Source organism: Atta colombica, unplaced genomic scaffold, assembly GCF_001594045.1.
Source record: "Atta colombica isolate Treedump-2 unplaced genomic scaffold, Acol1.0 scaffold33, whole genome shotgun sequence".
NCBI lineage: Eukaryota > Metazoa > Arthropoda > Insecta > Hymenoptera > Formicidae > Atta > Atta colombica.
The window spans coordinates 1,370,110-1,387,816 of NW_017259437.1; the positions used below are offsets into that span (position 1 = coordinate 1,370,110).

General features: G+C 31.5%; 1 protein-coding gene across 1 annotated transcript; it reads right to left on the reverse strand.

Annotated features, from left to right (window-relative positions):
- Positions 1-2,792: 2,792 nt before the first annotated feature.
- Positions 2,793-13,099, reverse strand: LOC108690465 (ERC protein 2). The gene is made up of 7 exons (XM_018197770.1): positions 13,057-13,099; positions 12,814-12,946; positions 10,129-10,347; positions 8,158-8,464; positions 6,317-7,120; positions 4,297-5,288; positions 2,793-3,867 (listed from the first exon to the last, which is right to left on the reverse strand). Exons 1-7 carry the CDS (start codon positions 13,097-13,099, stop codon positions 2,838-2,840), a joined length of 3,528 nt encoding a protein of 1,175 aa, XP_018053259.1. The 3' UTR covers positions 2,793-2,837.
- Positions 13,100-17,707: the final 4,608 nt, after the last annotated feature.

Consider the following 17,707-nt stretch of genomic DNA (forward strand, 5'->3'; position numbering starts at 1 on the left):
ATATCTTTTTTTTTTTATATCTTGTCACCTGAGTAGCGATTTGATAAACACACAAAACTTTGTTACACAAAATTTTTTTGTCATTCTGTAAAGAATGTATTTCTTTTAAGAACTTTTTAATAGAAATTCAAATAACTTTATTTGCTCTAGTTGTTCGGTATATCTTTGTTATAATTTTTTCGATATTATTATAGATAGAATTATAATTAGTTATACAATATACAATCTTAATGTTGCAAGAATGTAAAAATATTCATGTTCTTGATATTATTAGCATATTTTTAAATGCATTAAGCACATTTCGATGCTGATGCATCGATTATATAAATATATGATACAAAATATAACAACACAAATAATTTTTATCACACATATATCTTATCACATATACAATAATTCTTATTACATACATGACTAAAACATTAAATCATCGCCTCTACTTACATTTTCAAACGAAAGGTTAAAGGGAATGAGACACGTAAATTGAATAAACGAAGCATTCGTGAAGTTTTTCCTGAAACATACTAGAAAGCATGCTTTTTCACACGGAGATACTGAGAAGTTTCATGATACTTTTTGCTCAAAGTCCAACGAGAACACCTATGCGAAGATCGGTTTACAGTGTCCGTCATATCATATAAAATTCGCAATGTGCTTTATAGCACTGTTGATCTTTATGTATGCAATCTATGTATGCGCTTGACGCTGGATTCACACCGAAATTTTTATGATCCTTATATTTAGAATAAGTTCGCCTATTATGGAATAGGTTTCCAATATGAGATAGCGGGATTTTTGTTAAACTAATAAACGCATGTGATTGATTTTATTATGAACGTGTTATTCACAGAGTGAAACATATTTAGTAAAAAATTCATTATTAAATCATGCATGTAGTAGTTGTGAAAAATTCTTTAAATTGGATGTTGTCAAATTTTATTGAGGTTAGTCTTCAAACCTTGTTTTATTATATAATAAATTGACAATAAAGTCTGCATGCAGTGATAGAATAAGGTCGTATCAAAAATCGTAGGAAAACACGTGATATAATTTGTTTAACTGTAAAGATTAGATGATCACATGAAACCGTAAGGTATGGAAGTCGTAATATGAGATACTTAGGATATTCCTAGCTAATATGAGAACATAAATTCAATATGTCAAAGTATACTATTGAAATATTAAAAATGATGATTCTATTGTTAAGATTACTTATACACACATACTCACATACACGCACATCGAAAAATTATATAATTATTATGTATAATCATTCAAATTCTTTGTTTCTATTTGTAATATAATAAAAACGTGTATAAAAAGCTTACCTTTATTTTTTCCTTAGTTTTCTGTTATGAGATACCATTTCATACAAGAAAACTCTTGCATCTGATATTAATTCTTTATTTGAATGAGCAAAATCACTTTCGATACAAAAATTTCATATACAACAAGTATAGCTACTATCGGTCGCTAACTTTTAGTGATAAATTTTGAATATATTTTCCATAAAATTGACACGAAAATAGGAATTAAGATTGCAAATTAAATAAATTATAAGTCTTTAAAAAAGGTATTTCATATTAGGCGACTTTACCCTACTATTGTGCCACATACACTTCAAGATAAATCAATAATCACGCCGTTGTCTTAGTAAGCAAATTGGAACATTGTTGTACTTAAATAATTATATATTTACGCGTATGACAAAAATTATTTTGAGAACTTTTTGTTAATAATGTTTTTTTTATTCATAGTAATAACGAAACATTATTCTAATATTGTATTGTCAATTTAACGCTTGAAAATTTGCGATAATGTTATTTAATGCAAGTCATCATGAATACATTAAGCCATTCTTGATTACACTGATTGATTACTGATAGATCCTATCTTGCCAAGACATTCCTTGAAGTCCATGGTTAAATCTTAAAAAGAATCGATAAATCAACACTTCCACGAATACATAATGTTGAAAATAACATCGCGTCGTCTGCCGTCAATATATTTGACTCGAGACTTGCATTTCGAAATATGTAACATTCGACGTAGTTTTTTTAATAATCTGATATCCTGTTCTTGGCTCAGCGAGATGATTTGAATATAGATTGCAAATAAAAAGTTTGGAATAATTACAACATTTTTTGGTGTAAATTATGTTATAAGAGTAAAATCGAAAGATCTCTATTTAATTTCAATGATAAATGATTTATCATTTAATAATTTTAAATCATTTAATAATTTTTTTGGAAAGAGAAAAAGAAAGAAGAATAGTAAAAATATCAATAAGATTATTACATATGATTATTTATTACACATTTAATACAAATTACATCGATCATTTATGTGTGCTTTGTGTACTATATGCAATAGTACATACTATATATATTTAGTACGTATTATATTTTAGTACGTATTAATATTTGTACGTATAGTAGTATTAATATTTGTTACCTGTTCTAATATGACTCTTGTGGACTATCCACCTGGAATGATAAACTAATTGAATGATAGTACTTATGTATCCAATAAATTACTGTGACTATATCAATGTATATTCTTACAAGATTTTCATTATTTGCTGTTAGAAACATTCGCTAGAAAATTTTTTATTTTATTTCTAGCAATGTTTATTTGATTGCGATTAAAAATTATCTTTCCAAAACTGACTATTTTTTTTCACAAAAGAAAGTTTCAATAATACCAAAAAATATCTTTATGCAATTTCATTAAAAATAATAGCGATTTACATTAAAAATAACAGCGACATTATATCTCCTATTATCCTTCGTTCCAATGACATAACAGAAATAAATATTATACAAGAAATTCTTCGTTCAGGATGCTTGCGTGTATTTGTTTTGCTCACTGATTCCATTGAGACTATCTTCGAGCACCTCAAACTCTTCGAATTCCATTTTCCCGAAATCATTACCGACTTTCCAGCTTGAATTCACTTCCCATCTTGTCAATGCGCTTGGCATAAATCTACTCGGATAATTGGATCTCGAGTCGTCCAGATCACCCAGTTTAAAGTCAGCTTTGAAGATCTTTCTCGATTCCTTGGAATCTTCTTTTTTTGGCTCCAGACTAATTACCATCGGAGGTTCCCTCTTCATCTGTTTAATTTGCTCAATATCCTCGTCCTTCTGTACCTCATCTTTTTGCCTATTATCGATCGATGTGATCTCGATGCTGGGTGTTTCTGCGATAGTACTTTGTCTGAGATCGGCACATCTACCCCGATTGCGACGTAACGATTGTCCTTCGACGAATCTACCAGTTAACTCCAGTCTACTATCACAAGAGTTGCTCTTCACCAATTTGAACTTTACATAATCATTCGATTCGTCGATTTGCTTGAAGCCATTGCCGATCAACGGCGAAACTAATGGCCCATTGTGCATATTAACCACTTTTCCGCCATAGTAAGTTACAGAAGTGCCGCATTCGCGGATCTTTCGCAGTACGTCTTGAGACACGTAATGCCCCGGACCGCTCGCATCTGCATTATCATCGTTACAATTCACATCTTCGTCATCGGACGATGTACAATGGGCACCACTCCCGGGATCAGTGTCAGGATAATCGCTGGACACGCCGGAACTCACGCTGCCGGAATCCCAGTTTTGATGATGATGATGATGATGATGATGATGATGATAACGATCGACTTTGTTCTTAGAACAATTAGAGTCACTTGGTGACGTGTTTCCGCTTCTAGCTTCGAAACTTTGCGCGAGGATTTTCGTTTTCGATTCGCATCGTGGGCTTCCGATTTCCTCCTTGGCTATAGAAATGGTCGATGACGCGGACTTGGTCTCGAAGAGTCTTGTGAGATCTTTCGCTCTGCTGGAACATCTAGATCTGAACATAATATATTGATTATGGCAGCTGTTCACGAACGATTGAAGAATAAATGGATAATTTTAAAGCTTTAACTTATATATTAGTTGATACATAAATTTTAATTTATGTATCAAATGACTTACTTTTTTATTTAGAACTCTCGCCTGTAATGAAATTTCGATTTAGGAAACGCTATTCTCTTAATCGCGAATAAGAACTATTTAACACACAAACGTTCCAACGTAAACTTCATCACCATTTGCCATCTCATTAAACATAACGTTATCGGGTTGATTTATCTAGAGTACCGTCATCTCGTTTAATTCATCCGCTTCAACTAACGTACTTAAACAGTTGGTCTATAAGGTATATTTATAGTCAAAACACTCACATCCGCATTATGAATAATAAAAGTTTTATTGTCGATGACATTCAATATTACGCTACCTGGATTCTTCGCATGTCTTGTCGGATATTTCATCGTATCGATTGTTGTCAATGCTAGTCAAATCCTTCATGCTGACGCTCCTCCTAGTCTTGTCATCTTTGGAGAATTCAACATCGCTTATTTTCTTTTTTTCGAGAGTGTTCTCGAACATGCGTCTCACGTTTCTGACGGTATCCGGATCCGGTAGCTCTTCGTCAATCAGCTCACGGTTCACTCGTATAGGTTGATAAAAGAAATGCTTTTTAATGGATGATTGCTTAGAACTTTTAGCAGTGCTGTCACTCTCAGATCGTTCGCCATTTTTCTCGTGGTTCTCCGTCTTCTTCTGTATCGCACCGGCGATCTTGCACTTGGGTTCTGTTCTGGTCAACGGTGATGATTTTCGCTCTATCGTCTCGGCGCGAACCGGCTCAATAATGACGACGTTATTATCCATCAACAATTCTTGGAACGAATATTCGCGTAGATATTGCATCAATCCTTCGTATGTAACGTCGCCTCGAGCGGTATTGAATATGTTCTTGCTGAACATATGCGACTTTACGATCTTGTAGCGCACGTGATCGAATTCCTGACCGTCATCCTGGCACTCTATAGAATCCACGCAACTCCTAGATCTGGTGAGATTAGTGTGCAATTTTTTACTGTCGTCTGTTCTTAGTGTGGCGGAATTATTGGAATTTTCTACTTTTCTTGAAGGCCGGTCATCCTCGATACCATCGTCTACCGATCTTCGGCGAGAATCGCTACCACCGGATTCGGAACCGAGACCAAGATCGGAGCTTTCTGATCTCGCCTCGAAACCCAAGCTGCCCTTTACAACACTGCATGCCTTGCCGAGAATGTTGGATGTCTCCTTTACGATTCTCTCGAATCTGCCTTCGTTTTGCTTATTTCGCGCTGTCTCCTTCTCGGTACTTTTCCGCTCCAAAAAGCTTTTCCCATCGTCTACCACTGCTCCATTTTCCACATTTTCCGGCGTCGTAGCTTCCTGCAAAATTAATTTATCAATTGATATAATGCGTTCCTGCCCCATTTCCGATGTCAGTTTTTATTAATGGAAAATTTGAGGGAGAAAATTAGGCAGTGAAATATTCAAGTGAACCGTTTTAGAAATTGACGACATTATAAATTACTTAACGCAAACGAGTTTTTAATTGAATAAAAACTATTATGAAAATGTAGATATTAAAGTCATAAATTGCAAAGTTGCAGAAACTAATTAATATTCCAGCGTGCGAGGAATTCCGAATTTCTGCTTTGTACTTCTCTAAAGAAGATATTGTTTTTTTATATATTGTAGAAAATTATAATTGTCTTTTTGGTATTTCTTCGTTATGTTTTTACATTCTCAAGAATGAAAATTTTTGAAAATTTTTAGTGTCATGAACAATAATATTGAGTTGGAACTAAAGTTCTATGATTAGAAGAATAAAAGTTTGAAGCACTTTATTTATCATGTTTACATATTTTTTAAAAATATTTTTTTTTAAATTTAGCAGTTACACTATTCGATAAAGCAAAGTTTCAGCTTTAAGACTATGTCTTTTGAATTGCGGTATGATTTTTAATGCAGTTAATGAACAATTAAAATTGAATAATTTAAGTTTCCTTTTATTTAATCCATGATAGTTTGATAACACAAAAATCTTACATAAAAAAATGATTTTGTAGGGAAAACTTTAAGCTTTCACGTTAGAAAATAAAAATTTTTGCAAGTATATAACAAGTTGAAAAGAAAATTTCTCTTTTTACCCAGTTCATAGTTTTCAACATGTAAAAATTATTAAACAGAAACTCAAATGACGTAATGAGTTCTAGAAAGTAGAGATTTATGCTTTAAAATTCTATTTTTAAATTTAAATTTCATTTATTTTTAACAAAGTTGCAGCTGGTTGAAATTCGTAGCATTACTACATAATTTCTGTTCCAATCCAATAGAATCATTTATTGAGATAAAGAAATATAATTAAACATTTCTTTCCTTAGTCGAAATATTCCATCGTATGTCATACTAACTTTCGCTTTCCTTCCATGGCCTTCGTCCTTCTCATTCACATTCAATGTAATTATAGAGGCATTAAGACGCTCGTTTACTTCCTCCGTAATCTCCTGCGATCTTTTATCTTTTGGCATGTCCTCGACGATGGCATCAATCTCCACGACAGAGCGCCGATGGCGTCTCCTGGTGACATCATTGTCGACGACTTTAAGAACTTGCGGTCTTCGTGACATTTTATTTTGATTTTCGTTTGAAATCCAGATCGATTTGTAGTCCTCTATCTCCTCGATCTTCTGGTCTTCTTCCTCACAGGAAATCACAAAATTTTCAACATCAGTTCCCCTATGATCGGTCTTAGATGAAGAGGGGGAGTACTGATCCGCGAACTGATTCACTAAGTTAATCTCTGAATCTGCTCCGAAACTCTCGTCAGTTTCTCGATGCTGCCGCCGGTTTGAATCTATCCTCTTAGACGTTCCTTCGGAATCAAGATTGTCACACAGCTTTTTCTCAGATTCGCCGCCTCGAGCGAGATTATCCTCGTTCACCTCATGCTCTTTACACTTCTCCTCGTCTGTAGCGTTGCTGCTCCTCGTCGGCGAAACCTCATTCGGTTCGTTATACTCTAGTACTCTTAAATCTCGCAAATCTTGTATTTTTTTATGTGTGAAATTATCGTTACTCGACAAATCAGTCTCGTTATATTCCAACTGTATGTTAGAGAGAGGTAACAAATTCAGTACATCGAAATATTCCAATTCTCCATCATCTTCGAAGAGGATGCTGTCTAAACTTCGATGTTCCTTATGCTTGCGCTTCACCTAAATAGGAAAGCACATCTATAAGCACGTTGCTTTTCATACATTCTTTTCTATAGAAAGTTTTGTCATCCAATCAATTTTCAGGGAAATTAATTTTCTTATAAGGTGAATTTTTTATTATAAGAAAATGTTTTTGTAATATAAACGCAGTGAAATTTGAAAGAGTCGACTCTTAATTCAATTACCGTTCCCTCGATTGTAATTTTTGTTATTTAACAAAGTTTAATAAGAGTTCACAAGTAATATAATTCGATCTTTATTTTAGTTTTATGGATCTCACAGAAAAATATTGTTTTACCAAAAATTAAATTTGTGGAAAATCAATCTTTCATTTCCTGATATCCAGTTAAAGTTTAATTAAGCAGTTGTTAAAGATAATAACGACATAGGAAACTGGACCACTATATAATGATCTCTATCATTTTAATTAATGTTGGCAACAAAGTTCTTAATTCTGCTAATATATTGAGAAGTCCCAGCACGGCTGATCTCAAAGACGATACATCATTATAAGTAAACTTTAATCAAATTAATAATTGGAAATTTTATTAGCTTCTAATGTATAGTTCCAAATTTAAATGTAAAAAACGAGCATATCTCTAAAGGATTTTTTCTTAGATTATCGATCCGCTCATGAATATACACACTCCCGAAGTTTTGACATTTAAATTCGAATATGTACAATATTATAATATACATTCTGTATATTTTGTATAGATATGTATTCTGTATAGATATGTATTCTAATATACATTCTAATACATTGTAATATACTTCATCATTGTAATATACTTCATCATATTATAAATTAAGTTATAAGTTCATATGTACCGCAATTTATAATATTACCAAATCAATAATTAAACCAATAATTAAACACATTATGTTATTTTTCAAATGAACTCAATGATTAAAGCTAATCTTGATTGATTGAACAATTTATTAATTTTCTTGAACAAAAGCTCGAATGAGAGATGTTTTTTTTTCGCATGAAGTAAATTATCAGTTTTATAATTTTTTATCGGCAAGTATTTTACCTGCGTATATATGCAATCGATACTTCGATTGCCTTCAATAGGCCAATTATCTTCGACGATGTCAACCAATCCGCTTACAGTATCCAAATTTTGCACGCTGCGATACCGCCTTGGAGGATCCGGCCAGTCAAGAATGTTCAGTCGATCAGGATCGATATGATTTTTGCGAGTATAAGACAATGGATCTGGAAGAGACTCGAGACCCGATGAAATCGAGTAAAGGCCGCACGTCGATCGCGAATGATAAGATTTTGTCTCGTTGAATCTCTCGTAAGAATCTGACAGATGCTGCTGACTCTTAGAGAGTCTGGAACAAAGTGGAAAACTTTTTGACTGATTGCTCTTGAATAAAATTTGCATTTGTATAACTTGAAAGCGCATGTAAAATGTAAGTAATATAAATCATGATTGAAAAGAGCATCTGTGTAAGTCATTATGACTTCAATAATTTATCTGGGCTTATCGAATCTATATGCTAGTAATATTAGCGGATAAAATGAAATGGAAGAATATTGAACAGATTTTTTAATTTTATTTTAATTTTATTAAATTAAAAAAATAACTTTATTAAATCCACTTGCTCGTTATCATAGTAATTGATTTCGAACTTATTTAAAAGAACTTTTAATATATAGAATCGCAAAATTATTTTAAATATTTCTATCTCAATTAATTATTGCCCTATAAAATCTCAATCACTTTGACATTATACAAAATATGTTTAAAATACAATAAATTTTTTTATTCGCCAATGATGGTATGCATCAAATTAGATTGCCTCCATTGGACCGTAAATAGGTGACAAAAACAAAAAGTTATTTTCCCATTGTTTAACTGTTCGATTTGATTCTGTAACGAAGAGATATCAAGTTAGAATCATATTTCAATAAATAAAGTTTCTTTGTGAAGTTCTTATGTTACTTTGAAAGGAACTTCAAGTCCTTCTAGTATTTTGTTGAAGAACGTTGATTCTTGCTGATCGATCGAGTTTCTGTATCTATGATGTTTGCAATAATAATTTACCAATCATTGCAAGTGAATAATGCAAGTTCAGAGCGAAGAGATCAAATTTGTTGCATGTGAAGAGATTCAACTATCATAATTGGCTTTGTTGGAGATTAATTGTTTATTGTTCTCCTGTTGAGATATTGAGATTATTATGAAATAGATTGTTAAAAAATGTGCCAAAATTTTTATTCATTAAAATGATCTGTTGTCTCAAATACTTTAGAAAAGAATAATTTTCAAATTAATTGGTTAATATACTGGGTTGGAACAAAAATTCGTAGCAATATGAATTTCCAAAATTCAAATAGATGTAACTTTGTTAAAAATATAAATTTAAAAAAAGGAAAGCTTATAAAATCTCTCTGTAAAGTCATTAAATATCTTTTGAATTTCTGTGAGTTTGATAACTTTTACATATATAGAAAACTACGAGCTGGACAAAATCGAAAATTTTCTTTTTATTCTGCAGACCTGTCACGTGTCCAAAAAAATGTCTTGCAAAAATTTTCGACTTTTTAACGTGAAAGCAAAGTTTTCTCTAAAAATCATTATTTCTTTAAAATATTTCTAAGATTTTTTTTGTTACTGAATTATTCGAATTAAATAAAAGAAGCATTTTAACTTCGATTGTTCGTAACTCTGTTAAAAATTTATCGTACTACAATTCAAAAAACAGTCTTAAAACTGAAATTTTGCTTTATCAAATATTAATTACTAATTTTTTTCAATATTTTTTAAGAATATATAGATGTGATACAAACGAAGTAATGTTACGAACTTTTGTTCCGCGATATTATCTAATATTAATCTTGTTAAAAACAGCTATTAAATAAAATAGTCTTTTCAACTGTTATTATCTTCATTTTTCACATAGTAGTATCTTAATTAAATTAATTAAATTAATTAAAGAATAGATCAAGAACGTGGTCGAATTGCGATCTTTCTCTTGATAAAAGAGCTAACCTGTCCTTGAGAGAATTCCGATCGATTAGCTTAGCCCTCGGGATTAATTGATGTCTTCTGGGCAAATCAAAAGTCGACTGGCCTAACCGAAAATGCACCGCTTCTCGATCCTGTCGAGAATCGTCTTCCGATATTACTGCAAGACTCCTCGTACGTTTCAGCAGCTTCCTGCGATCCTGTGTCGACTGTGCCGAGTGAGAGTCGTAGCGGCTGCCTTCTCTGCAATTAAAATCGCGCAATTGCGTGGTAACAGTTTTAAATCATAGGAAACGCAATAATAAAATCATACATTGTGACAGGTTTCTACCGGGTACAATACATAATTGACGTATTTTGCATTGTACAGGCTGTATCAGAGAGTACTTTCTCTCTGTTACTAATCCTCAGGGAAATTTAAGTTACTTTTACCACAATAAAAACATCAAGTTTAGAAGCTTAATTAAAAAGTTGCATAACTTAATTCGAAAGTTTTGAAAATCAAGTGGACTTGCGAACAAATTAATCTTGAACTTTCACTGCGAATATATACCGCTCCTATATTCTTTAAGTTAATTTTGTATTTAATTAAATGCTCGTACTGTTTAATGGAATTTTTATTAGAAGCTTAATTACTAAGATAGATTTCATATATTGAAAATTAATTAAAACACTATATAATTGCTCTAAATTGAGTTCTTATTCAGGGGAAATCTAGAAGATGAAGATATCCAAGACCTATTAATTAACTTGTATGCTTTTAAGCAATCCGTATTATTATTACTAAAATATTCAATATAAATATGCATATCCTTATGATATTTTTTGCATGATGAATAATCTTTACGAAGCAGTAATGCAATCGCTGTATATTTAACAACTAATAAACTTGTGAGCGCTCTTTATTGACACAACAGACGACTTAAAGTGGCGTAAGTTTAATATCCCATTAATTACTATATGTGGCTCAGGTGACAATATTCATTAACACGTAGATGTATCGACGCATATATTCATTTCTTCTTTTATGAATGAATTATAGCATCAACAACGTATCGTGGAAAATTATCAGCATGCGAATCAGTGAGTTGGGCGAACCCGGAAAAATTTCTGTTTTCTACATTAAAACATCGAGGGAAAAAGGTATAATAGTACAATGGCGAGTCTTTTATGTTTACGAGAACGTTTTCGAGTTCCTCTATGAACAACGAATTTCCTTGTTTCATAGGAAAAAATGTTATAATTCATTATTTCAACAATCTTTTAAGATGAGATTTAGCATTTTAGTATTTTTATCCTATTTAAAAGATTATTGCTTTTTTATTGCACAGTATAACTCTATATCTCCCATTTTCTTGATGATTGCCGTGATTTATCGTATCCGACTGTGCATATGGATGCATTCTTAATAATGGTATACAGTAAATATAATTAAACATCTTATTACAATATATGTTAGGTATTTTATATTTCATGTTTTTATTTAACAAGTAAGTTATTTATATCGGATATTAAAAAATGATATAACATGCGCGCGACGTGCGAATTTCCATAATAAGTGCTGTAATGAAGCTGACAAATTGGTATCTAATATATATTTAATCAATGCACGTTTGAGTAAATAAATCAATTTTTTATTTCCACGTCCTTTCCTCTGATACTTATTTTTTCAGTTTACTTTGAAGATGTTAAAAGAAGAAAATATAACATCTTTTAATTTTTTTTTAAATTCTTTGTGTGACATTATAAAATAAAAAGCTAAAAGTTTGTATCCTTCTACTAACGCTTTTATTACTCGAATTGTGGTATTAAATCGCTCGCCTTGCTCCTATTTACACACTTTCTGTAGTAAATTCATGAATTTTTCGCCGATGAATTTTATTTATATGCGAAGGTAAAACGGAAACTATGTTTATGTCAGGTTCACTATATTTACATTATATTTCTTGTTTCCCATATTACACAGTGTTTTTAATTCCAGATCTGGAGATAAGTTCTTATTGTTTCTTTTTGAAAATAATAATATAAAATTTTTGAACTATGCATGGAAAAATAGCTTACAAGTTTGTTTTAATTAAAATATTGTGACGATTTAATTAAAATATATTAATTAAATTGTTTCAATACATAAACGTTAATTTTAATTTTTTTATCTATTTAATTAATTAATTTTTTAATATTTTCCTTTATTAAAAAGATAACGATATTACATAAAGCTTATTTATATACGAATATAAAGTTGATACGAAAATAAAGTTGTTATGGTTAACTTGTTATGATTTGCTTACTTAATACTCAAGTATGCTCTAAATATTACTTGCGTAATCAATCTCTTTAACCAATAGCGAAAAATTCATGCGCCATTTCATTATTGTCTGTGGAAATAACAAACATCAGAATTTATTGACAACAAACAAGAAGCTTTTTGGATTAATTAATTCCGTATGACGGCCAGCTCTCCCCTATAATTATCTCTTTATGTATATATTCTGTATACACGCTAACAAAATATTTAATTGATGCTAAAAGAAACATGCTGACAAAATTCAGAAGTAGAAGGATGTGTGTGAAAATCTCTTTCGGAAAATCTTGCATTATAACATAAGGTACAGAATGAAATTGAGATACGAATGATCTGCCGTTGCGTGTATCTTTTTAGATTCCAAAAATCTTTTATGAATCGTGATATGACATGGCATGTCTACGTACAATACGTATGCGATTTTTTCCACTTGAATATCCGTACTAAAAACGGACGTGTCCTTTCGGCCGACTGCCCGTCTTAACGAACATGAATCCTTGAAGTCCGAATGCAAACGGCATATCGTCTTATTGTGTTCGTCTGAACACGGAGCTTAGTTACGTAAGATTATCACGAGTTATCTCGGGTAACTTTGCACGTTGTTTTCAATGTACGTACGTGCAGAAAGATCGGTCTCGGGTGGGACTTACTTTTTTCTTCGTTTTTTTCCATCATATAAGTTTTACATGTCATCGTGGTAAAGTTCGACTTTTTTGTACTCTTATAGAAATATTTCGTGGAATCGATTTTCGATTTAATAGAACAAAGAAACTCTGTTAACTACAGCATTTTTTATTATCACGTTAATTGTAGAATATTATTTAAAACTTTTTACGAATTTTTTTTTTATAATGATTGAAAATAATTTTATATATGATTGAAATTTTCTTGCGATGTAATCATTTTCTCTAATATAGTAATAGCTTTACTTCTTTTCATGTCTTCACGAGTAATGATTGGTTATCGATAGCGTGATAGGACACGCTCGAATTGTGACCAATCAGTGCTTATCTTGTTACTCTAATTACTCATAAACTCAACGACGCTTATAAATTTAAAACTGATCTGCATGTGCTTGCGAAGTTCGGAAAGGACTTCAAATTGCTCCGATTTGAAAAAAAAAACAATTAATATTAACTGTCGAAGTAATCTTTTTGTACGAGCACGGAAATAAATATTCAAACTGCGCAATCAAGTTATCGATTAAATGTGCATGAATAAAAACTACATCGATTATACACGGAAAATATTATGTCGTCAATTTAGAAAAACGATAATCGTACCTACATATACCATCTTTATAAAAACCGATTGAAAGCATGGAATATAAAATGCTCTCGATACAAGAGAAATAACATTTTCTTGTGTAGAATAAATTTATTTCTGATGTATCAAGCAAAAGAAAAAACAAATATCTCTAGCTTCTACTTTTTTAAAACGAACTAAATTTTGCTTTGATGTAGGATAAATGGAACAAACTACGGTACAAATGTATCCTGTTGGCTGTGCTCGTTGTATCAAGGTTTCAGAATGTATAAATATAATATTGTAAGCTGGGAAAAAGATAAAAATGCTTTATTATACGCACATTAAACGTTGCAACAGACATTTTTGCACATCGAGCGTTTATTCTGTGTGCAAGCTGCGATAGAATTAAAATCAGTCATGATTTCCGGTCAATAATAGTCTCTATCATTGCACCTGCATTCAGGCAGCACCACGCAAAGAAATGACCAAGGGTTTGCGCGTAGTGAAATGCGACGAGAATATTCTATGTGACCAGGCCGGAAGAAGTTCCGCAGTGTGAACAGTCGATGGTTAACATCCGACCGACGACGAAGTCGGTTGTCTCCATATGACTTCACGGGTCGAGACGCACCTGTCTTATATCATGGCATTTATAAAATGAAACTGCGCAATAAAGATACATAATCTTGCGTATTAAAGGACTTACGTTAGCCATGTATAAGAAAATTAAATAGAACAATTTAGGATGTATAGTAATTAATTACTTTTTCTTTCATTTATTCTTTTTATTGACATTAAAATAGATTGTGACGCAAAAGTTTTTCAAAATATACATATAATAATTTGTTAAATGAATAGTTTCATGTAAATATAATAGTTTCATATATTAACAAAAGAAAAATTGTGCTCATTCTCAACACAACTTTATCTTTTTTTCTATTACACTGCGCTCAACTGGAAAAATTCGCGTTAACATAGTATTCCCTTGCTTCCCTTATTCAGCATAATCGAGTTAAAATTGCAAACTTAACGAAGAAAAATCGTACAATTGATTATACCGGATATAGAAGAAATAAATTCGAATAGCCGGTGTGTTTATGGTTATGACAGCTTGAATGAATCATCGTATAGATCTTTTTTATCTGTTCCTAAATAAGAAACGTTACAACCTTGGTTCTCTGCGACTCGTGTCTCTAGACGTCACTGGCGAAAACAATGATTATGCAATTTCACGTAGCCTGGATACCGTGAACAAGGTCTACTACCATGACTAATTGCACCGAGTCTAATTCATTAAAATTGGGGTCAAGATTAAATAACATAAAGATTTTTTTCGTAGGTATGGTAGATTTTTGAATGATAATTTTATTTAAAACAAAAGTGCATTTTTTGTTAGAAATAAATCTGAGAAACTCAAATGAAATATCAGATCACTGAGATTATCGATTTGTATTCTTTTTCGCCGAGCGAACATCTTGTGGTCACACAAGAGTCCCTACTTGACACATGACGTGAAAGACACTTGGTATCGTTGGCGCACGCGATGTGACATTAGATAAATTAACCAGATAACTCACGGATTTCCAAATGGCCCTTAAATAGCTGACACAATGAGAACAGCGGTAAAACACGAGCTGATGCTGCCGATAACGATTCTTGTTCCTTGCACGTTTTTTCTCGATAAGAAATTTGATTTTTGAGATGATCAATAATCCCTCGAATAAATTCGATGAAGTCCAACTCCGCGTTTACCGATAAAGAAAAAGCTTTACACACGAGAAAAGATTCGGCATACACGCGATTGCGCGGAATCACATACTGGATGCTAAGTTTCGGCACTCGCTAGACCGTGTCGAGAGCGATTGTTAATCTTGTGTGAGATGTTCTATCGACGACCGGTACTGGGTCTTCACTTTCTCGTTTGCGCACTGACTGACGAAGAAGTATTATTGTACCTGCAGACCGATCGCCACCTGTTCCCATCGGTATACCTATCTACGTAGTGGGAGTAGGATATACTTTAGTCAGACAATGACGTCGAGACTACGATCGTGGCACAACAGTAATCACGCAAATAAGTTATAAACTTCGAAAATGAATCATAAATTAAGCTTACATCACAGATTTTGGAAGTTTACTTACGAGAAATTACAATAAAAGGGATCTCTATAACAAATTTCTCGCTTGATTCATAAAAATGTATTTTATATTTTTCTACCCTTTAAATTTATTATTTTTTTAAATAATATAATATATTTAATGGCTGGATTGATTCAATTATAAAGATTTAATTATTACTCAGATTTAAAAATCATTATTTCAATGAGATTATATTACAATAATGTATTATAAAATTAATAAATTATTCTGATTGAAGTATCACACATTTTTTATTTGATATTATTAAAATGTAAATTAATAAAGCATGATAAATCTGAATCAGGATAATCACTGACATCAGTGCCAAGTATGCTATTGGTAATTAGTAAATTAAATGTGAGATCCCTAATATAGCTAATCTTTATTATGTGATCTAATTAACCTTGTTTTAATGTTTAAAGTCAATGAATATAGTATCGAAAAATTGAAATTAACGTACAGATATCAATATTTTAGTTATATAATGCTCAAACATTCTTCCTTTTTTAGTTGAACTTCAGTTTAGTTGATTATCAGTGCCAACTATGTCAGTGGGTAATTAATGACTATCCACTGATTCAGATTTAGAGAGTACATTGGTGTCATGGGTTATTGAAAACGAGTTTTAACTACTGAGTATATTATACATACATTTAAAAGAACTAGTTGCTGGTAATTATGTGCTATATTTGGCAATTATGTTTGGAATTTGAACTTAGATACAAGCATTGAATTATTTATGAAATAACATGCGTGACTGTAGAAAAATAGACACTAATTTTATAAAATTGAATTCAATTTAATGTATCTTATATAAAAATATTAATCTCGAAATTTTTATAGATTTTGATGATTTTTTAAGAATATTAGATTATAAATATTAAATATAATGTTTATAATGTTTAATCTATTATAGATTTTAATATTCAAGAGCATTAGAACATTTCTCTCATAATTAAATTTCGATGTCTAAATATAGAAAACGTAAAATTATGTTTAAACAATATATTTGTTCGCAGAAAGATAAGAATCTTTTCTATGGTAACCTCTGTCATTTTAAGTCGATAGAATGTTCTTCAACGCTTTACTTTAATGCATGAGGCTGAACCTTTCCAATTCACAAAGTGGTAAATAGTCCTCGAAAGTGATAGAGTGCAGAATTCCAAGTGGCAAGAGACCCCGAGTGTTTTATCTAGAGTACTTCGTGAAGTTCGCGAAGGATGCTTCCAAGATATCCTTTGAAGATATCTGCTTCGTTATCTTCCGTTTCTCGAGGTTATCATTTCTCTTTCGCGGTAGTGTGTTTCTCGTGTACAGAGTTTGGTTCGCTACTTCCTGAAAGCTTAAACTTGCGACATTGTATCAAGGCCGCATGTACCAAGTAGAACGGCACTCTAACATCTGACGTAAAATCAAAAGAAATTTTTCTTATAACATAACGTGCGTCAGCAATCAGCAAATTAATGTGAATTAAAACTTAGATTATCTGAAATTGATTCGAGCATGATATTGTCGAGAAGATAATTTAAATGGAAATACAAAAAAGTAGAGATACCTATATATTTAAATACGATTCTTTGTACTATTTTACTTACATGCTTTTGTTAGAGTTAATTTATTTGAAAGGGGCTTTTTTTTAGTATGCTGCTTTTACTGTTAAAACACACACCGTAAATGAATAAATGAATATTCAAATGTTAAGAACTTCCATTTAATTTTGAACGGAAGTCTTTTCATCTCACTCATAACTTTTTTCTATTTTATTATTCATTTTTTTCATTTGTAATAGTTAGGTATTTATTCATTTGTAATAGTTATATTGTCTGCTGTATTGCACAAGGATATTTATTAGATTACGTATATTTTATATTTATGCATTATATCTCATAATAATTATTCCTGTAACATTATTTT